At 31.5% G+C, this 19,590-nt stretch overlaps 1 protein-coding gene across 1 annotated transcript in view; it reads right to left on the reverse strand.

Annotated features, from left to right (window-relative positions):
• Cow (Proteoglycan Cow) overlaps nt 1-19,590 on the reverse strand; it is a 171,130-nt gene that overhangs the window by 46,742 nt on the left and 104,798 nt on the right. The window contains exon 3 of the mRNA XM_072527093.1: nt 17,817-17,919. Within this exon, the coding sequence (XP_072383194.1) occupies nt 17,817-17,919 (103 nt within the window). The remainder of the gene's footprint in view (nt 1-17,816; nt 17,920-19,590) is intronic.

A 19,590-nucleotide genomic window follows, 5' to 3' on the forward strand; every position in this document is an offset into this window, starting at 1 on the left:
CTGATTACAGTTAACAACATAAAGAATATCGTTTGTGAGGAAGTCGTGATGATACGACGACTAGGAGGTCAAAAGGGCTCGTCGTTGTGTGAGGATTAGCCCTTATCGCGAGAGAAAGTAAACAAAGGCAGAACAAAAGCATTGTTTTTAAGGACACCTCCTATTTTGAAAAAATAAAATCCTTTTTGTCTTACACGGTTTTAAATTGTTTTTTGACGTTAGGTATAACTGCACAATATGTTATATTATGTAAGTGTCAGAATGTAGTACAACTTTATTGATATAAAAAATTCAGAAGTAATAATTTGGAAATATGGAGCAAGTAAGATAAACCATTTACAGAATCTAGAACCTAATGTAATAGTATATATGTATATATATATATATATATATATATATATATATATATATATATATATAATAATAATGAAAGATGACATCAGGAAACAAGAAGGTCCAACATGACAGAGAACAGGTCAAGATAGGGAAAGATGGAGAGAACTGGGGGAGACCTACATCCAACAATGGAAGGATAGAGAATAGGTTCAAAAAAAAAGTCCCTTGTTGCTATTTCTTTTATGTCACTCCGAACGGCATCAAACCAGTTCCTTCATGGTCTTCCCCTTCTTTTCTTTCATTGTCCTCCTGCCTGCAGAACTCTTATGGCGATTCTTTGTTTGGAAATTCGTAAGACATGACCCTTTCGCAAAAACTATCTAACTCTCTGTGCCCTGATTTTCTGTGTTATTTTAGCTCTCTTATACATCTCCATTTGGCTCTCTTATACATCTCCACTAGCTCCTGGTTTGTTCTTCTGCGCCATTCCCCGTTAGCCTCCTTTATTCCAACAAAAACTTTTCTTTAAGATTTTTCTCTCCCAAATCTCTAACTTTCTTCTTCTTTTTGATTCATTGTCCAAGTTTCACACATACCACACCATTGGTCTCTCACTATTGTTTCATAAGTTCGAACCTTGGCTAACATGGGCACGCGTTTTGCCTTCAACAGTGCGTAATGATCGTTTTTCTTTGACTTTTTTTCATTGTCATTACTTTCTCTATGCAGGCTTTGACCATCTATTACATTCATATAAATGTCTTCTCTTCCTACTTTCTCATTTTACGTAATATACATTTAATTATTTTTAAAATATTTTCAAATTGAAGTGTTGGTGCAATAATTAAAAAAATATATGATCGTCAATTATTTGCAATTGGTATATTTTTCCCTATAAATAGGATCCTGAGTTTAATGATAAAAGCAAAGTACGATATATGAGTTATATAGACTTATATGTCTTCTTTACTTCTTTCTTACGTGCCTTTTCCGATCTACCTGGCGTTGGCAATCACTCTGGCTAATTTTTCTGGATCTTGACCAAGCTTAAAGAGTATGATTGTGTGTATTCCTTTGTTTTTGCTTTTATTTTAAATTTTTATCTCTTATTTGCGCATATTTCATGATTTTTTCAAGTAAAATTTTATGCTTTTTAATCGCTTATTTGACTTTTTTATCCTTTTTGAGGCGGACTCTAAAGATCAGTACGAAAAAAATATCTTGCAAATAAAAATACGTAAACATTGAGTCTATCTGTAAGAAAAACTTTCAGATATAGTACGATCAAAGAACACGATGACCCAAAAAAAAAAATAAATCAAGAATAAAAATTTGGGAATAGGTAGGTGAAACTATCTATTATTCAATAAAAATAAATTTAGAATTCTAAGGTACCTCGGTTTTTTAAAAATTTTGCAAAATGGATTGCGTTTTCATATATTGAACTGTAATTTTCATTTCAGAGCGTAGGCGCAAAATTTCGGGCCAATGCTTTTTAAATGTATTTTTTTTTTTTTTCGAATCCTGAGAAAACTAATAAATACTTTTGAAAAATTTAAATGCGAATGAAAGAATACATTATTACCGAGGGCCGAAAGTCCCTAAAAACTTCTATTATGTTTATTTTAATAATTACAGGGGTTAAAAAAAGATAAAATTTAGTGTGATTTTTAATTTCAAATATCTCATTCGAAAAAACTTTTTGTTTGCTCTGAAGGACTTTCGGCCCTCGGTAATAATGTAATCTTCCCTTCTGCGTTTAAATTTTTCAAAAATATTTGTTAGTTTTCTCAGGATTCGAAAAAAATTAATGAATTTAAAAAGCATTGGCCCGAAATTTTGCGCCTACGCTCTTCAATACATTGTGGTTTTATCCCGTATAAATACAATATTTAACTTAAACATCACAGGAAAACAGTTTCAGAACCTCTTTATACCCATATAAATCTTTAATTCGTATTTGTCTCTGAACCAATGTTGTGTTTTATATAAATTTACTTTAATTCAATTTTTCTTTATCATACATACATATTCTCAATCGTTTTATTACCGTTTTAAAAGACCATAATGGCACATTTTGTTAGAATAAAAGTAAATACCATTAAGGCCCTATACAAACAGCATTTCTACATCCATTTACATGTTTACTTCCCTTAAATACATTCCATTTCAATTTTAACTTTTTAATTAAAACGTTGATACAAATATTAATTTAAAAATTTTGAATGTTGGTTAACATTTTGTATGCCTATACTTTTCAATTATCCGGTTTAATAAATTTAAAGCAATTGGTGTAAAAACTTCAAACCTGACATATAATTTTGTGCCGATTTATGATCCTATATTTTTATGAGATTCAATAATTGTTACTATATCCAGATACTAGGTTTGCTGTATAATTTTTGAGGTGTAAACATTGGTATATAAATGTCAACAATCTCCTTGTTGCTATTACCATTTTTTTCTAATATGTTCTGAAGCTATTTTCTTGTGGCACTTTAAAACACACACAACCAAACTTATATTGAATCATCTGTTATTGCTTATTATTTAAAGCAAATTTAAAAAATAGGCTAAATTAGGGTTTTGGATAATTGTTGGTAATTTGGTTATTATTGCTTGTCAAATTTAACGTGATACTTGGCCGATTTGAAATTAGGCTCCACCCACGATGCGCATTCGACCACAACACAATTCGTCCTTATTATTTCTTGGCCCTTCGAAGTGCAAGGTACTTGTATAGTCTGCGACAAAGTTTTTTTTTATTTTACTTATGTTTAAAGTTACTGTGTGTTGAAGAAATATCGTATTACAATAGATTTGACTTTTTAAATAATTATTGTTAAGTATTTTAAATTATAAACATGGATTTTCATTCAAAATTAGAAGGCAGTCTTGTCTGGACAAACGAGGGAGGTAATAGCAAATGTAATTATTTTTATGCAGAGAGAAGCGATGCAAAATCCGCATGTAAAAGATCAAGTAAGTATAGCCACTATAAAACGGAAAGAAGGTGCTTCTACATCATTTTCGACGCCCAACAAAAGAATGCGATCTGCTCCAAAATCCAACTTGGGCGATTTTGACGAAGGTTTACTTCGGCGTATAATAATAAATTATTATGTCACGGAAAAACGAGTTCCTACATTGCGACATATAACAAAAAAAATTAATGAAGACAATATTTATACAGGGTTGCATGAAACTTTGAGAAAAGTGATGAGAGATATGTTTCGATGGAAGAAAGCGAAGAATAACAGGAAAATCCTAATGGAAAAACCCGATATACAAGTGCTCCGGAGGAAGTTTCTCAGAAATATTAAACAATATAGGGAAGAAAATCGGCCCATAATTTACATGGATGAAAGTTATATTCATTCCCGTCATACTCATGACAGATACTGGGAAGACAATACCACCGAAGGTTTACACAAGCCAGTGTCAATAGGGCAAAGGCTAATTATTGTTGACGCCGGCGGCCAAATGGGGTTCATAAAAAACGCATGTTTGAAATTTAAATCTGGTACGAAGTCTGGAGATTATCATAGCGAAATGAACTATAATAATTATAAAAAATGGATTCATGAAAAACTTATTCCTAATATACCAGCCCGTAGTGTATTGGTTATAGACAATGCACCATACCACAATGTCCAAGTGCAAAAATGTCCCACTATGGGGTGTAGAAAAGACGAAATGAAGGAATGGTTAACACACATATCTCTGTAGGAGCTGGGTTGTACGCTTGTGTGTATGTGTGCTTTTATTTAAAATAAAAATTATTCTTAGGCTATTTTCTTGTGGCATAATAATGTAATTTACTATTTTTATTGGGAATAAGCCACAATTTTAGTTTAAAATAAGTTTATTTTGAAGTTTCGAGTTCCACTTTGGAAATCGTTAACTCAAAATACGAAATACCAATAAATTAAACAAATTTTGTTTTTGTTACTTGGTAAAAAAATTCTTCTAATAATGTTATTTTATCTGACTTATTCATATTGACAACTCAGTCACTATTTGAGATATATTTTATACAATATATTTCTACAAAATCTCCTTACGAAAATAAAATATTCGGGAAAGTTAATAAAATTATACAGTTTAGTACCTAAATACCGGATGTTGACAGCCATCCCAACGGGGCTGTTATTATTCTGTGGTAAAGAAATAAACAACAGATTAAAATATTTATGACTTACTAAAATTTAGAACTACTGTTCTTTTATTCTTATACCTACAGTTTACTGTAACGCAAATGTAAAGCTTTCATCTCTGCCAATATTCCTCTTATAAAATTACAGAACGAGACATTTATAGAAGTGTTCGAAAAAACTTCCGCTTCAACATGACTGAATGGTCAATATTAATGAGTCAAATAAAATATAATTATTAGAAGAATTTTTTTACCAAGCAACAAAAACAAAATATTTTGTATTTTGAGAAAAATTATCGAAGGAAAAATTGAAAAGTCAAAATAACATACAATATAGACATATCATAGAAGTTCCATTAATTAATAAGGTCACTCTCTGTAAACTTGTAGTACGGAGTGTACCAACGAGGCGAAGAGACCGAGCGCATTATGTATCTCTTTTCCTCCGAATGCGTTCTCACTTAATTTTCTACACAAGTGGACAAATTTGTCAAGTATCACCTTAAATTTGACAAGCTGTATAGGTGAATGCCAAGGGAATATTGCAGCTGCTGCAAGGTCTTATGCGGAAAAATATCCTAATTGAAATACACATAATTTTTTTTTCTAGACTTTTTCGAAACTTTTTCTAGACAAAAATGATTTTTCACTTTTTATGATTATTTCAGAAAAAAACAAACCAAAATATACGTCTTCAAGGATTTGTCCTTAGCTATCCCTTTATCCCTTATATACCTTCTGAAAGCTTCAAAAACCTGTATAAGATGTTAAGGGTAATAGTGTACATTTAAGCGTTAAGCCGGCCACTCACATTCCGGTCAGGTACACCGGAATGTCAGTGGCCGGCGTTACATATAACATATGCGATACAAGTAAATTCTGAACATTATCTGCTTATAATTGTTGATATATAAATGACGTCATATTTTGTAAACTCGTGGGAGTAAAAGTTAATTTATTACAAAAAAGTGAAAAACTGAAATACAAAAGCGAACCGCCAAACTTTACCTTCAAAAATAATTAACTTAGAGCATAAAGGGCGTTTGCAAACTTTACGAACGCACTGTTACATTTACAGACTTAATAAATTCTTAAAAAATAATCCTCATTCAAATAAAAAAGAATCAGACACAGTTATATATACAGTAACACAATCAATCCCTTTTTCAGTTTAAAAAACTTTTAAGCAACAATTTTTATTATATATTTTCAGCAATATAGATATCGATAAAAAATACCGACATCTCCTCATCTCACATTGATCTTATTAACATTAAAAGAGCCTCCTTCACATCAACCTCGTCATAATAATTGTATTATCATCAAATTTTGCTAAGACCCTACCAAATTTCGCCACTTCAGAAATCTTCAGTTGCTCTTATCCAGTCGGTTTTGATACGGTTTATATTATTAGATCAAGGCGTTAGTGGGCGTCCTCTGCTTCGAATCGTTTTTTCCCTCAGGCAAACTAAACATTGACCTCTATTGCGCTCTTTGTGGCCCTAATCCTGTTTACAAATCATTTTGAGGCAAACGGTTCACAGATCAAACAGGAACATGCATTGCTATTCAATGGATTTAATTAGTATTTTACTTTTACGGTGTTTTAATTACCTCATCAGGTATTTTGTGTATTGTTTTTGAAAAGTAAATTTAAAACATAGCATGCGGGTTAATACCATGGTTGTTTTAATTTACTAGACGACATTCGTTTAAAATTTCAATTATTTCTTTTGGTTTATTTGCACATTTTAAATACTATTTGAAAATTTGTACGCCGAATACAACAGATTTATTTTTGCAGCATTTTTAATATTTTTTAACTAGTGAAGTGTTTTTTGACAGTTTGAAAATAAAAAAAAAACTTACAATGATGTAAGTAAAAACTTCTTTTTTCAAAATGGTATAAAATTTTATTATCAAATTTTTTTAAAAATTATCCAAAATAGATTTATAAATTTTCAGAACGTTTTCGATCCTATCAGATCATCATCAGTGAAAAACTTAGAAGCATAACCACTTAAAAATGAAAACAAAAGGGTACAATTTTGACTGTTAAATTGAGAATGTGGGTATTACTTACGTCTATATAATAGTTAAAACTAGCCACATGATCACATGAGATCAGATAACCCTTAAATTACATAATTTGTGTAACAAACATTATAATTAATAAGACACTAGGTCGATGACAAAGGATTACATTTTTTTGGGGAACGTACAATTTCCCAGCTCGAAAGTGGGAACCTTATGCCCTGAGAGGTAACAACCAACTGTTGACAGAAGGAAGTAAAAATTGTTTTGAAATGACAATACCTTCAAGACAAATGATACTTAGTTTTTAAAAAAATCAACAAATAGTATATGCCCAATAAGGGTGTTATTTGGAATTAAATTTATATTATTGCTTTAAACGATATATAATAAAAAATTATTTTTATTTGTTGTTGAATAAAATTTTTTTTCACGTGATGGTCAGAGCAAAAATTAGTATTGACGGTAACTATGAAATGAAAAGAAAAATAATGAGAAACTGGGATCTAGTAGATAGAAAGAAACTAGGGCAATATAAAGAGATATACAAAGACCTATTAAAAGAACAACTTACCCAAAAATTAGACAGTGATGATAAAGATATAGACGAAATAGACATCATAATTACAGGAACGATGATCACATCAGGAAAAGAAATACCAAAAAAGGCTCTAAAAAAGGACAACTATATATCAACAGAAACAAAGAAGCTTATGGATAAAAGAAGGAAGCTGAACGAAGAAGGCAAACGGAAATCTATAGAATATGTAGAAATCAATAAAACAATAAGCAGAATGATAAAAGAAAATAAGAGAAAAGAACAAGAAATAAAAATAGAAGTAATACAGAACAACAAAAATATGAAATGCTTAAGACCGAAATTAGGGAAGTGTGAAATAAACAAAATAAAAGATGTAAACGGAGTAGAAAAAAACATTAAAGATGACATCATAAATATAATCCACCATTTCTACTAAGAATTGTATAAAACAAAAAAGAAACCACCAGAAGAAATTAAAAACCAACTTAAGGCTAAAATAAAAAATGTCAACTCAGAGCTACAGCCAGAAATAAGCAAATCAGAAATAAAGAAGCCATTGAAAGAAATGAAAAACAATAAATCGCCTGGAAAAGATGAAATAACTCCAGATATGCTGAAATATGATGGAATGACGGAAAAGTGGTAATTAATAATCTACATTCCCTTTTTAACAAGATATTAAAAGAAAAAAGAATCCCAAACAACTGGAAGGAATCCGTAACCCTTATCCTACACAAGAAAGTGGATAAAGCAGATATAAAAAACTACCGTCCTATAACACTCCTCAATGTAATGTATAATCTCCTAACAAAAATTTTAACCAATAGATTGACGACAAAATTCGAGGGATACCAGTCAAAAGAACAAGCTGGTTTTAGAAAGGGATTCAGCACAAGTGATCATTTACTAAGTATGAAAATACTTATAGAACGAGCAAATGAATACCACATTCCTCTATATAGAGCGTTCATAGATTTCGAAAAGGCTTTCGACAGTGTCGAACATTGGGCAGTGAAAAGTTCTTTGATTAACGGCAGAATTGACCACAGATATACGGAACTAATAGCCAATATATATAAGGAAGCCATAACAACAATTAAAGTATATGAAGGGACAAAATCAATACAAATAAATAGAGGCGTGAGACAGGGTAACACAATATCACCGAAACTTTTAATCAGGCTCTTGAAGATATTTTTAAAAGATTAGAATAGGAAGAAAAAGGTATAAAAATTTGTGGACAACGCTTGAACCATCTAAGATATGCTGATGACATCGTATTGATAACCGATACAAAAGAAGAATTATTTGAAATGATGAAAGAATTGGACGTAGAAGCTGGAAATATAGACCTTAATATGAATTACAGCAAGACCAAAATCATAACAAATACAGATGAAGACATCACAATGAGGATCGGACAAGATGAAATAGAACAAGTTCAGGATTATATATCTCTGGGTCAAACTATAAAACTTAACAAAGAAAACCAAACAGCAGAGATAAAAAGAGGAGTTAGACTGGCATGGGCGGCATTTGGCAAATTAAGCTACATTCTTAAAAACAAAAGATATCCACAGCATCTTAAGACCAAAGTATACAATCAATGCGTACTCCCTGTGCTCACTTATGATTCCCAAACGTGGACATTTACAAAAGCAAACATGGACAAAATCATAAAAACCCAAAGAGCAATGGAAAGACAAATGTTACACATAAAACTAATGGATAAAAAGGGAAATAAGTGGATAAGAGAGAAAACAAAAGTGAGGGATGTTAGACAAGAAGTTGCAAAATTGAAATGGAGATTTGCCGGACACAATATAAGACAAAAAGAAGACCGATGGAACAAAATTCTTATAAGATGGAGACCGTGAGAATATAAACGAAGCAGAGGAAGGCCCCAAATGAGATGGGCAGATGATATCAAGAAGCACGTGGGCTCTAGGTGGATAACTGTAGCGACAGACAGAGAAGAATGGATAAGGATGGAACGAAGAAGGCTAATTAGATAGATAGATAGATAGTTGAATAAAAAAGAATAATTGTATTACTAATAATTAAAAAGTTAGAGAAATATTTGCCTTCAATTGATGACGTCATTCAATAAACTGACTTATTAAAATGAGGATTTTATAAAGAAATCAATAATGATAGGTTGAATTTGGAGAATATACCGTCGACTATTTTACTAGACTATTTTTAACTGATAAAACATAGCAACGCCACGTTTCCTACTGACAAAACTCCTTCCTGCCCGTTATTTTCAGCGACAAAATTATGACAGATCCGTCACGAAGGTGTCTGGTAATTCTATTGTTGTCAGTTTAACAAACGTCATTGAGGCGTAATTAATTTTGGAGAGACATAATGAATCCAGAAGAAAAATCAAGATTTGGATGCCAGTCAGGAAAAGTAATCAAAAAATTAGTTTCGGAAAATGTCCCATTATACTTCTCCTTCTATACGTGCCATCTCCGCGATGAAGGTTGGCAATCATCACTGCTATTCCAACTTTTGACACTACAGCCGAAAGAGTTCAGTTTCTGAATCCAGTATCTCCCTGCTGTTCTCTATTTTTCTTAGTACTTCTTCATTCGTTATTCTGTCTGTCCAAGAGAGACAAGAAGGTCTTAGGACAACTTCTTGTTCATAATACAGATTATTTATTATTCTTGTATCCCGTATGTCGATGTTCTTTGTTCTCAGTAGTTTTATTAACGGATTATGTTCGCCTGTATCCGCCTAACTGTATCGAATGCCTTATATTCTAGGAAGCAGACATAGATGTCCTGGTTTACATCTAGATTATTAGCACATTTACTTCATATAATGCTTCTCTGGTTCCTTGAGCATTTTTAAACCCGAACTAAGTTTGTCCAATGTTCTAACTTTTTATATATTCTAAGATGAATAATCTTTAGGAATACTTTTAATATGTGGCACATTAGACTGATGGTACGGTGATCGCAACATTGCCTGCCATTTTTCTTTTTGGGTATAGTCACGAATGTTGATAGAAGCCATACTTTGGGTAATATAGGTACCTGTTCTGTATATAATAATAAATAATTTGACAATAACATGTATATTGCAGTCGGCGGTAAGTTGCAATATTTCTGTCGGTATTTCGTCTGGTTCTACTGTTTTCCCAGTTTTCATTTCTTTAATTGTGTGTTTTACTTCACTTTCTGTTATTTCTGATTCAGTCCCTTCAACGAAATATTCGGTATCTATTTTGTCTCGTCTGTCGTTAAACAGCTGTTCCATATAGTTTGCCCATACCATCAATTTGTTTTCTGTATCCATTACTGTGGCTCCCTTTTCATCAACTAGTAGATTTTGTTTGTATTCTGGTCTTCTAGTTAATTCTTTTAGTTTCCTGTGTAAATTAAAGCTGTCATGTTTATTTTGTAGCATTTCTATTTCATCACATTTTTCTTTTGCTATTCGAATTTGTCGCCTTATTTCGTTGTACTATCATAACGGAAGTAGCAAACATTTTCGAGGAATATGCCTTTAACATGAAAGAGTCGTATGTCTAGCTTTTGTGACACAACTATTTGACGTTTTTTGGTTACAAAGCATATTTTTATGTTCTCATAATGTAGGTACTGATATAAGTTATTTAGCTGATCTTTCTCGAAAATACAATTTAACTTAGGATAAATTTAGTAGAGCAAAGCGATCATAAATTCATTTATTTGCTCAAAATTACCAAGGTAGATTTTAAAATTAATTGTTTATTTATTTAATAAATAATTTATGGATATTAATTACATTTATTATTATGGTAAATATTATTTTGTAACATGATCATTTTTGTGAGTAATGAATTTAACAATATTACAGTTTATATTTTTATAATTTTTGTTTATTATATTTCAGTAGGTACATAAAAAATCTACAAAAACATAAAATTTATAGTTCTTCTATAAATATCTACTAAATGAAACATGCTAGGTGTGTAAAACCATGCCAAAACAAAAGATGTTTTCTATTAAATACAACACTAAAATATAGGGTACCATATAAACACATGAGAATTTTATGTTTGAAAATAGTGATCAGACTGTGTATTGTCTGGCTGGATGTCAAAGATATTGTAGCATCATATAAAGAATTAAACTTATGTGTAATAAATTATGTAATAAATAATCAAGGTGTTTCGAATGTTTAAGTTCAGACGTTCATAGAGCCTATATTTCCCGAAATGCAACGGTATATCCATTTATGAATAAACCGTTGCGTTTTATATCGATTTCTAAACACAAATGAATTTATGGATTTTTAAACTGACTTTTGCAATACAGTCAAACCTGCTTATTGGAATACCCTTTGTGTCAAGCAAAAATATTCCTATAACCGAGATATTCTAATAACCTATCATTGGTGGCTAGTAAAAATAAGTGAACCATATATACGTAATAATAGTACATACTATACAGGGTGTTTCAAAAAGGTATGTCATAAGTTAAATCACGCATTCAGGGGACAAAAATTAATTTATTGAATTCAACTTACCTTAGTACAAAAGTGTACACAAAAAAAGTTACAGCCCTTTGAAGTTACAAAACAAAAATTGTTTTTTTGCATTATCTCCTAAACTACTTGACATTTTGTAATAAAAATGAACACGTTACTTTCTTGTTCTGAAAACATTTTTCATACAAAAGAAACAACAAAATCTAAGCGCACAGAAAAATTTTAAGGGGGTGTGCAGCCCTAAATCCCCCCAAACTTTTGAGTACGTTCAAATCAAATGAATTTTGTGGCATCATTAGTTTAACACATTATTTTTAAAACTTTTTGCCTCTTATTACTTTTTCAAAAAACTAGTTTTTTCCTAGTTGGCCATAAAATTACAATTAGTTTCTATGGATACAATAATTACAAACAGTTCCATCAATAATAGTCAATAATTTGAAGCTATCATTTATTGTGTGAATAAGATTAATATTAAATATTTTTATATTACAATGGCCTACACATTTCAGGAAAGGCAGATATGCATTTAACTTTGGGTAAGTTGGATCAGATTAAATTATGATTTCAATAAACTATCGGGAATATCGTAGGTGAACCATTGATGTCGTTTACGGGAAACAGGTACATTCCAACCGCAAGTTGCTGGCAATAGTGGTCGTCCAATAATGGATGCAACTGATGAAGACATTTTGGAAATCATTGAAGAAGTCCCTGGAACAAGTACAAGGGTAATAGCTGCTCAACTAAATGTTCCTCACGTAAGGGTTTGGAGGCGTTTGAAGGATCAGCTGCTTAAACCCTATCACTTAACAACGGTTCAAGAGTTATTGGTTGAAGATTATCCTAAAAGGATTGGATTTTGCGATTGGTTGTTAATAGAAAACACTCGAAATGTTAATTTTATTAGAAATATTCTATTTACCAACGAATCTACCTTCAGTAGGAATGGAATAACAAACCATCATAACGAGCACATTTGGGCCGACGAAAATCCTCACGCAAAAAAAAACGACTCATCACCAAAGGACTTTCAAAGTTATTGTTTGGGCAGGAATTGTGGATAACAATCTAATAGACCCAGTATTTCTTCCCAACAATTTAAATGGTGATAATTATTTGCAGTTCTTGGCAAACGATTTACAAGAGTATTTGGAAGAAGTGAATATTGCAATAAGGCAAAATATGTGGTTTCTACAAGATGGCGCTGCACCGCATTACAGTAATGAAGTCCGGGAATACCTTTGCAGGTAGTATCCTGGTCGGTGGATTGGAAGGGGTCGTGACGCACCTATTTCTTGGTCACCCTGAAGTCCAGGTCTTAACCCCATGGACTTTTGCATTTGGGGGTTTATGAAAGAGAAAGTGTATTCTGTAACAATAGAGGATGAACAACAATTCGGTTTTTCTTATTAAAACAATACCGAATGTGTATTGAAGAAAATGGGGGTCATTTTGAACATTTATTGTAATATCATATTTATAGAGGTTATAGACATTTTTTGTACTTGTTAATTCATTTAAGCAATTTATTTAGTTGAACGTAATTTTTTAAAGGTTAATGAAACGGGCCGTAACTCAATAAAAACTGTTTTTTGAAAAAAGGCAAAAAAATTTTAAAAATAATGTGTTAAACTAATGATGCCACAAAATTCATTTGATTTGAACGTACACAAAAGTTTGGAGGGATTTAGGGCTTCACACCCCAATTAAAATTTTTCTGTGGGCTTAGATTTTGTTGTTTTCTTGTTTGAAAAATGCTTTCAGAACAAGAAAGTAATGTGTCCATTTTTATTACAAAATGTCAAGTAGTTTAGGAGACAATGCAAAAAAACAACTTTTTTGTGTACATTTTTGTACTAAGGTAAGTTGGATTCAATCAATTTATTTTTGTCCCCGGAATGCGTGATTTAATTTATTTTATTTTTGAAACACCCTGTATAAGTACATACATACGCATGTGTATATGGTTTTAAGTCCTTTTACCCCATTTACCCTTTATATTATTTTAGTATAAAGTTGGCCAGGCTGAAAATATTGTGATATTTAATTTTATTATGAGGATTTGTTTTAAAAGCATTTTGTTTGAATGACAAAAATAGATGCGCATCTTGGCAAATGTTTTTTTTTTCTTTTGGATTTATTTTCTCCATAATCTGCGTGTTGATAACTGCATTAAAGAATGATAAATCATTATTTCCATAGTAATACTTTTTCATTTATTAATATAACCATTATTTATATATCGTCCCTGATTACCAGGGTGTTTCTCATTGGGACAGGTCGATTTATCTTCCAACATTATTTTTGTTAAAGTTAATTCAATAACCGAATACTCCTGCTTCAATAGCATTATATTTTTCCTATTTTTCTTGTTTTGATTTATGTTTAGTTTATTTAACACTTTTCTACTCATGTTCATAGATATTTTGTCTAAGAATCCAACGCCAGGACTGTAATTGTGTTTTTTATCTTTCTTAGAATGGTTACCTAAAATTTTATATCAATAATAGAAAAACAGATTCTACATACGCACTTCACCTTCTAGATCATAATCATTCTTTTAATTTCGACGAATTTCAAATTCTTCATATCCAAAATAAAGGCCTTAAGCTACCTGTATTAAAATCTATAGAAATTAACAAATTAAAAAATACAGACATAATCCTGAATGACCAAGTTGACCAACTCTCTCCTCCTCAACCTATTGAGTTAAAGACTATAAAGTGTAAACACATACCAAAACCAAATCACTTGAGAAAGGCACTCTGCCGAAACAGCTGTAGTGATAAGATATTATAATAACTTTTTGTGGAAGTTTTGAAACCAAAGTTTTATTTTCTCGTTTTGGTAATATTTTCCAATAGGTTTTGGTAATACCAAGTAGGGTTTATCAATTAATCAATCAAAAACAGAGTATGTAGTGGTGGGAGATGAAGGAAGTGTAATTAATAGAACCTATGGCCGGAATACAAAGTGACTATAATTCGACAGGGTAATTTAGCAATACGTCAACTGAATAGTATACTCTGGAATAACCACATTTTTCGGAATACAAAAATTATTATTATACATAAAAGTACCATGAAAAGTATTGCTACATACGAATCAGATCCTAAATAAAAGCAATGGAAATTAATTATTGCCGTAGATGTTGCCAAATCACTAGAAAATATAGAAATAGGAAGTATTGAAATCAAAGAATATATAGGCAGAGACATGAATATCCTGGAAAATATACAGTGCTAGTTAAAAGTCCGTTCCCTTCCCCTCGCATCTTTTGAACGGTTATTGTTATAATAGTGAAATTTGGAGGGAGGTAATAAACAGACGTAGGCTTCTCAACTAGTCATAACAGGTGACGTAATAGTGACAGATGACGTTACAGCGCCACTGTGGACAGATAATTTTAAATGGGACCTTATGGCAAGTGATACCTCGTTTGAAAGATATTGAAAATACCTATTCAGTCATAATAATTTTGTTTGAGTTTAAGCTCATTTTAATGAATAAATTAAATAAATACTAAAATTGTAGCTTCTCATTTAATTAATAAATATTTAACAACCAGTTCTTATAGTAAGTGTTCAAAATGTGCTCCATTCTCTTCCTGACAGTAATGGATCCTATTTCTAACCTCTTGCCGTACTCGTTCAAATGCATCGGGGGAAATTGCCCTACATTCTTCAACAATTTGTTGTTTCAAAATATCAATATCGTCGCTGTAGAGTAAACTTTAGATTTTAAGTATCCTCACAGAAAAAAATCTAATGGCGTGAGGTCCGGTGACTGAGCTGGCCATTCTATCGTACCTCGTCGTCCAATCCATCTACCACGATATTCCTCATCTAGGTAACGTCTTACTGCACCATAATGGTGTACAGGAGCACCATCTAGTTGAAAAGTTTATTTCTTAGTTGCCAAATTTATCTGGATTACAAGTATTAGAATATCTCCAGAATTTCAAGTATTAACGGTTTGATTGCATTTTGTAACATCTCCAGATACACTTCACCGGTTAAGTTAGTATTGAGAAAAACAGGCCCAACTATGTCGTTTTCCAAAATACCTGCCCAAACACTTTTTTTTGGAAATTGAGAATGTGTTTCACGAAAGAAGTGAGGATTTGTGTCACTCCAATACCTCGCATTGTGTGTACTAACATTCCCATTGAGAGAAAAAGTACTTGCGTCACTAACACAAATTGTTTTTATATAATCGGGCTGTTGGTAAATTTTATTGGACATATTTTCACAGAATTCTAGTATTCGGTCGGGGTCATCATCTGAAAATTAGTGCACAATTTTTAATTTGTATGGAAGAAATTTGTTTTCAGCCTACACTCGGTGTACTGTCTTTTGATTAATTCCATAGATAGATGCAACTTGGGCTGTAGGAGAAGTAGGGTTCACTACCATTTCTGAAATTATGTCAATTTTTTTGTCATCACTAATTGTTGGTCGACCAGACGGTTTGACATCTTGAACACTACCTGTTTGTTTAAACTTCCAAAGAAGCTTCCTTAAATAAGCTCTCGATATAGGGCGATCGGAGTAACTCTCATTAAAAAAAACGTTCCGCTGAATGGAAATTATTTCCACATTCACCAATTATTAACACAGCTGCTACTTTGTCGGCTACAGTACGTACCGTTCTGCATTTGTAAAAATTTAAATGTCTCATTAAACAATAATTAAACTAAATATTTACTAAGAACAACTAACTAAAAACAACTTGACTAAACTTAAATTGACTAAACTAAGCAGAAACGGAAACTAACTATTGAGCTATAAACGCTTTTGCAAACTAAAAACAACTAGAGAATTGACAAACGTCAACTTTTTTGACAAATAACCAAAGGCGGGCGTTAGAATTTTTATTAATTAAATTTTGAAGTCAAACTAGAATTTTTTAATTTATTCGTCAAAATCATCTTAAATCCAAACAAAATTAGTATGATTGAATAGGTATATGAAAATAATTGTAGTTTCGCATTTAATTAATAAATATTCTAAAGTTCGCCTCTGGTTAATTGTAAAAAAAGTTAACGTTGACGTAAAAACAATTAGAGAATTGAAAAACGTCAACTTTTTGACAAGTAACCAGAGGCAGAGGTTTTAATATTTATTAATTAAATGCGAAACTATAATTTTAGTATTTATTTAAATTATTTATCAAAATAAACTTAAATTCAAATAAGCTATTTTCAATACTTTTCAAACTAGGTATCACTTGCCATAAGGTCATATTTAAAATTATCTGCCACAGTAACGCTGTAACGTTATCTGTCACTATTACGTCACTTGTTATAACTCGTTAAAAAGTCTACGTCTGTTTATAACCTCCCTCTAAATTTCACTATTAAAAGTATAACCGTTCAAAATATACGAGGGGGGCTAAACTGGTATGACCATGTCGAAAGGATAAATGATCAATGATGGCCAAAGGGAATGTTATTGGATCCTCAAAAACCACAGTAAAAAGCGTAGACCAATAAGGTCTTTGCGATGAAATATACAATCACTATAATATTTATATAATAATTATATATAATACGGTTATTATAATATATGTCCTTGCATCTCATATTTCGGAGAATAATATATAGGGATATTTGTCCACAAGATCGAGGCTAAGTAAGTCAACTGTCAAATTGAGCGCCACCCAGCGTTACATTATAAACATTTACAGGTTAAAAATAATAATTCTTATTTTAAAAGTTTTTTAAAAAAGATTTCCCTATTTTAAATCTAAACTTTAAAACAAAATGTAAAATTATAGTTCTAATTACCATTAACTGTGATTAAATCCCATATAAAATAATTTGTATCTTAAACCATGCCGCAAAAAAAAATTCTTTCAAAACCAACTTATAATTTACGTGACACATTTTGCTGTAGAAATATGTTACAAAAGTAAAAATTACGAAACGGAAGACTTGAAAAAGATGTATAACAATCACTTCTATAGTTTTCATTTTATTATCTATTTTGAAATATAACCAATAGCCACCCGTACTAAATCACTCTATATATCCAAATAACAATAAATCATGAACTTCGGCAATACAAAGCTACAAATAGATCACAACTGATCGAAACTCTTAAAATTTCTGCTTTATTTAAATTGTTTTTCTTTTACCAAAAGCAATTTAAGTTCTACATCTAGCCTATTTTACTAAATCCGGCCCTTAAAACGACTTTCTTTGTCCCCTCTTCAACAATGTTCGCTTTGACTCCCTACGGGCACATCCTCTATACTCACCCGTTTTTCTTGAGTTCCTTTTTGGATACGCAGACCGCTGTGAAGGCATCCTCCAGCAAGCAGATTTCTTTTTTCTTGCAGTTCAACGGTCGACACAGATCGCCTAATAGATTGCAAAAAAAAACATATCAAAAAAGGGCGTTCGAGATTTTGAAGATTAGACAGAGATTGATAGATTTTAATGGTATTTTTTATGGTTTTTTACAAATGTTTGTGAGGCTGCGGTGCGTGCTCGAGAGTATAAGTAAATTTTTCTTTGAATTTTGTTTTTGTAAGTGATCAAATAAAGAAAATGTTCGTATTTTCCTATCTGCAAATAATAAAGTATAGTTAAATAGCACAGTCAAATTACCAATTTTTTAAATGTAATTAATTCTTATTAATTTGCAAGAACATTGATGATGTTAGAGAACATTTGATAGATTGTTATTAACTCTTTCGGTCCCAGATGTACTTAGAAGTACCAGTAACCAGAACCATCCTTATATCCCAGATATTGATATCATAGAGATAGTACTTTTTTAATGAATAGAAGATCCTATAAACATTTTTTAATAAATTTTAAACAATTTAATTTTCATAATTGATGTTGGAGATTGATATTAAGACATATATATAGTAACTATATATCTCAATTATTTATCTCATGATATTCTATGAAACAGTTCTTATTTTGATTAATACATAGATAAACTTTAACGAAACTATTTACACAGTTTATTTTCAGTCATGCCCAAAAAAGTCGATGCCACCATTTATTAGATCTTCCAAACCGTAACATTGCCTTAGTTGGTCGAGATTGTTTACATCGCCCATAGATTCGCTATAATCTTTTATTATTTGGGGTGGCTGATTCACTACCGTGAAAGTTGGAAGTAATGGTGACTATGCGATTTTTCTTCCACTTAAAAAAGGAAATCCCTGTATTAGAAATACGGTAGTCAAAGTCACCGCTAGCAAGTTTTTCTAGTTCTAGCAATCAACAGCCAGTGTAATCCAAAAAAAGAAATCCTGTCAAGAATCGAACAAGCGAGGAAAACACTCATTTTTTACAAGATCAGACCTTAGTCTACAGCTCAGAATTCGAATGATGTTACGTGTTCTCTGTTTTGCTGTATGGCTATGAAAGTTGGACAATGGACTCTAAAACAGAAAAAAGAATGGATGCCTTTGAAATGTATATATACAGACGGATGCTGAGAATCCCATAGACATAAAAAGTAAGCAATGGTGAGGTACGTCTGCGCATGAGTAAACAAAAAGAATTACTCAGCATAATCAAAGAGAGAAAAATATACAATACTTGGATCATGTGTTGAGAGGTGAAAGATATGAATTACTCCAAATCATATTGGAAGTTAAAGTTCATCGCAAAAGATCAGTTGGAAGACGCCAGAACCCGTGGCTGAAAGACCTAAGGAGATGGTTTGACCGCTCATACACAGAAATCTTTCGTGCAGCAGTTTTCAAAGCTACAATTGCCATTTGGATCGCTAACCTTCGAAAGGAGACGGTGAAATAAGAAGAAGAAGAAACAATCTTCTAACAGGTTTTTAGGAAGATCTTTTTTATTAGCTTGGATCGTATCACAGGCTAAAGTAGTTTCAGGTTTCAGTTTCTTCATTAGTTTTATAGTGGTTTAAAAGTTATCAAACAAAAATAATTTTTCCCCAGTCTGCTTCTGTCAAAGATAAAACAACTCGTTTATCTAAATTAAATTTGGAGTATTTCCTTTTAAATTTTTTCGTTTTTGCCTTGATATACTTGAAATTTA

The sequence above is a fragment of the Diabrotica undecimpunctata genome, chromosome 3 (genome assembly GCF_040954645.1).
Source record: "Diabrotica undecimpunctata isolate CICGRU chromosome 3, icDiaUnde3, whole genome shotgun sequence".
In the NCBI taxonomy this organism is placed as follows: Eukaryota; Metazoa; Arthropoda; class Insecta; order Coleoptera; family Chrysomelidae; genus Diabrotica; species Diabrotica undecimpunctata.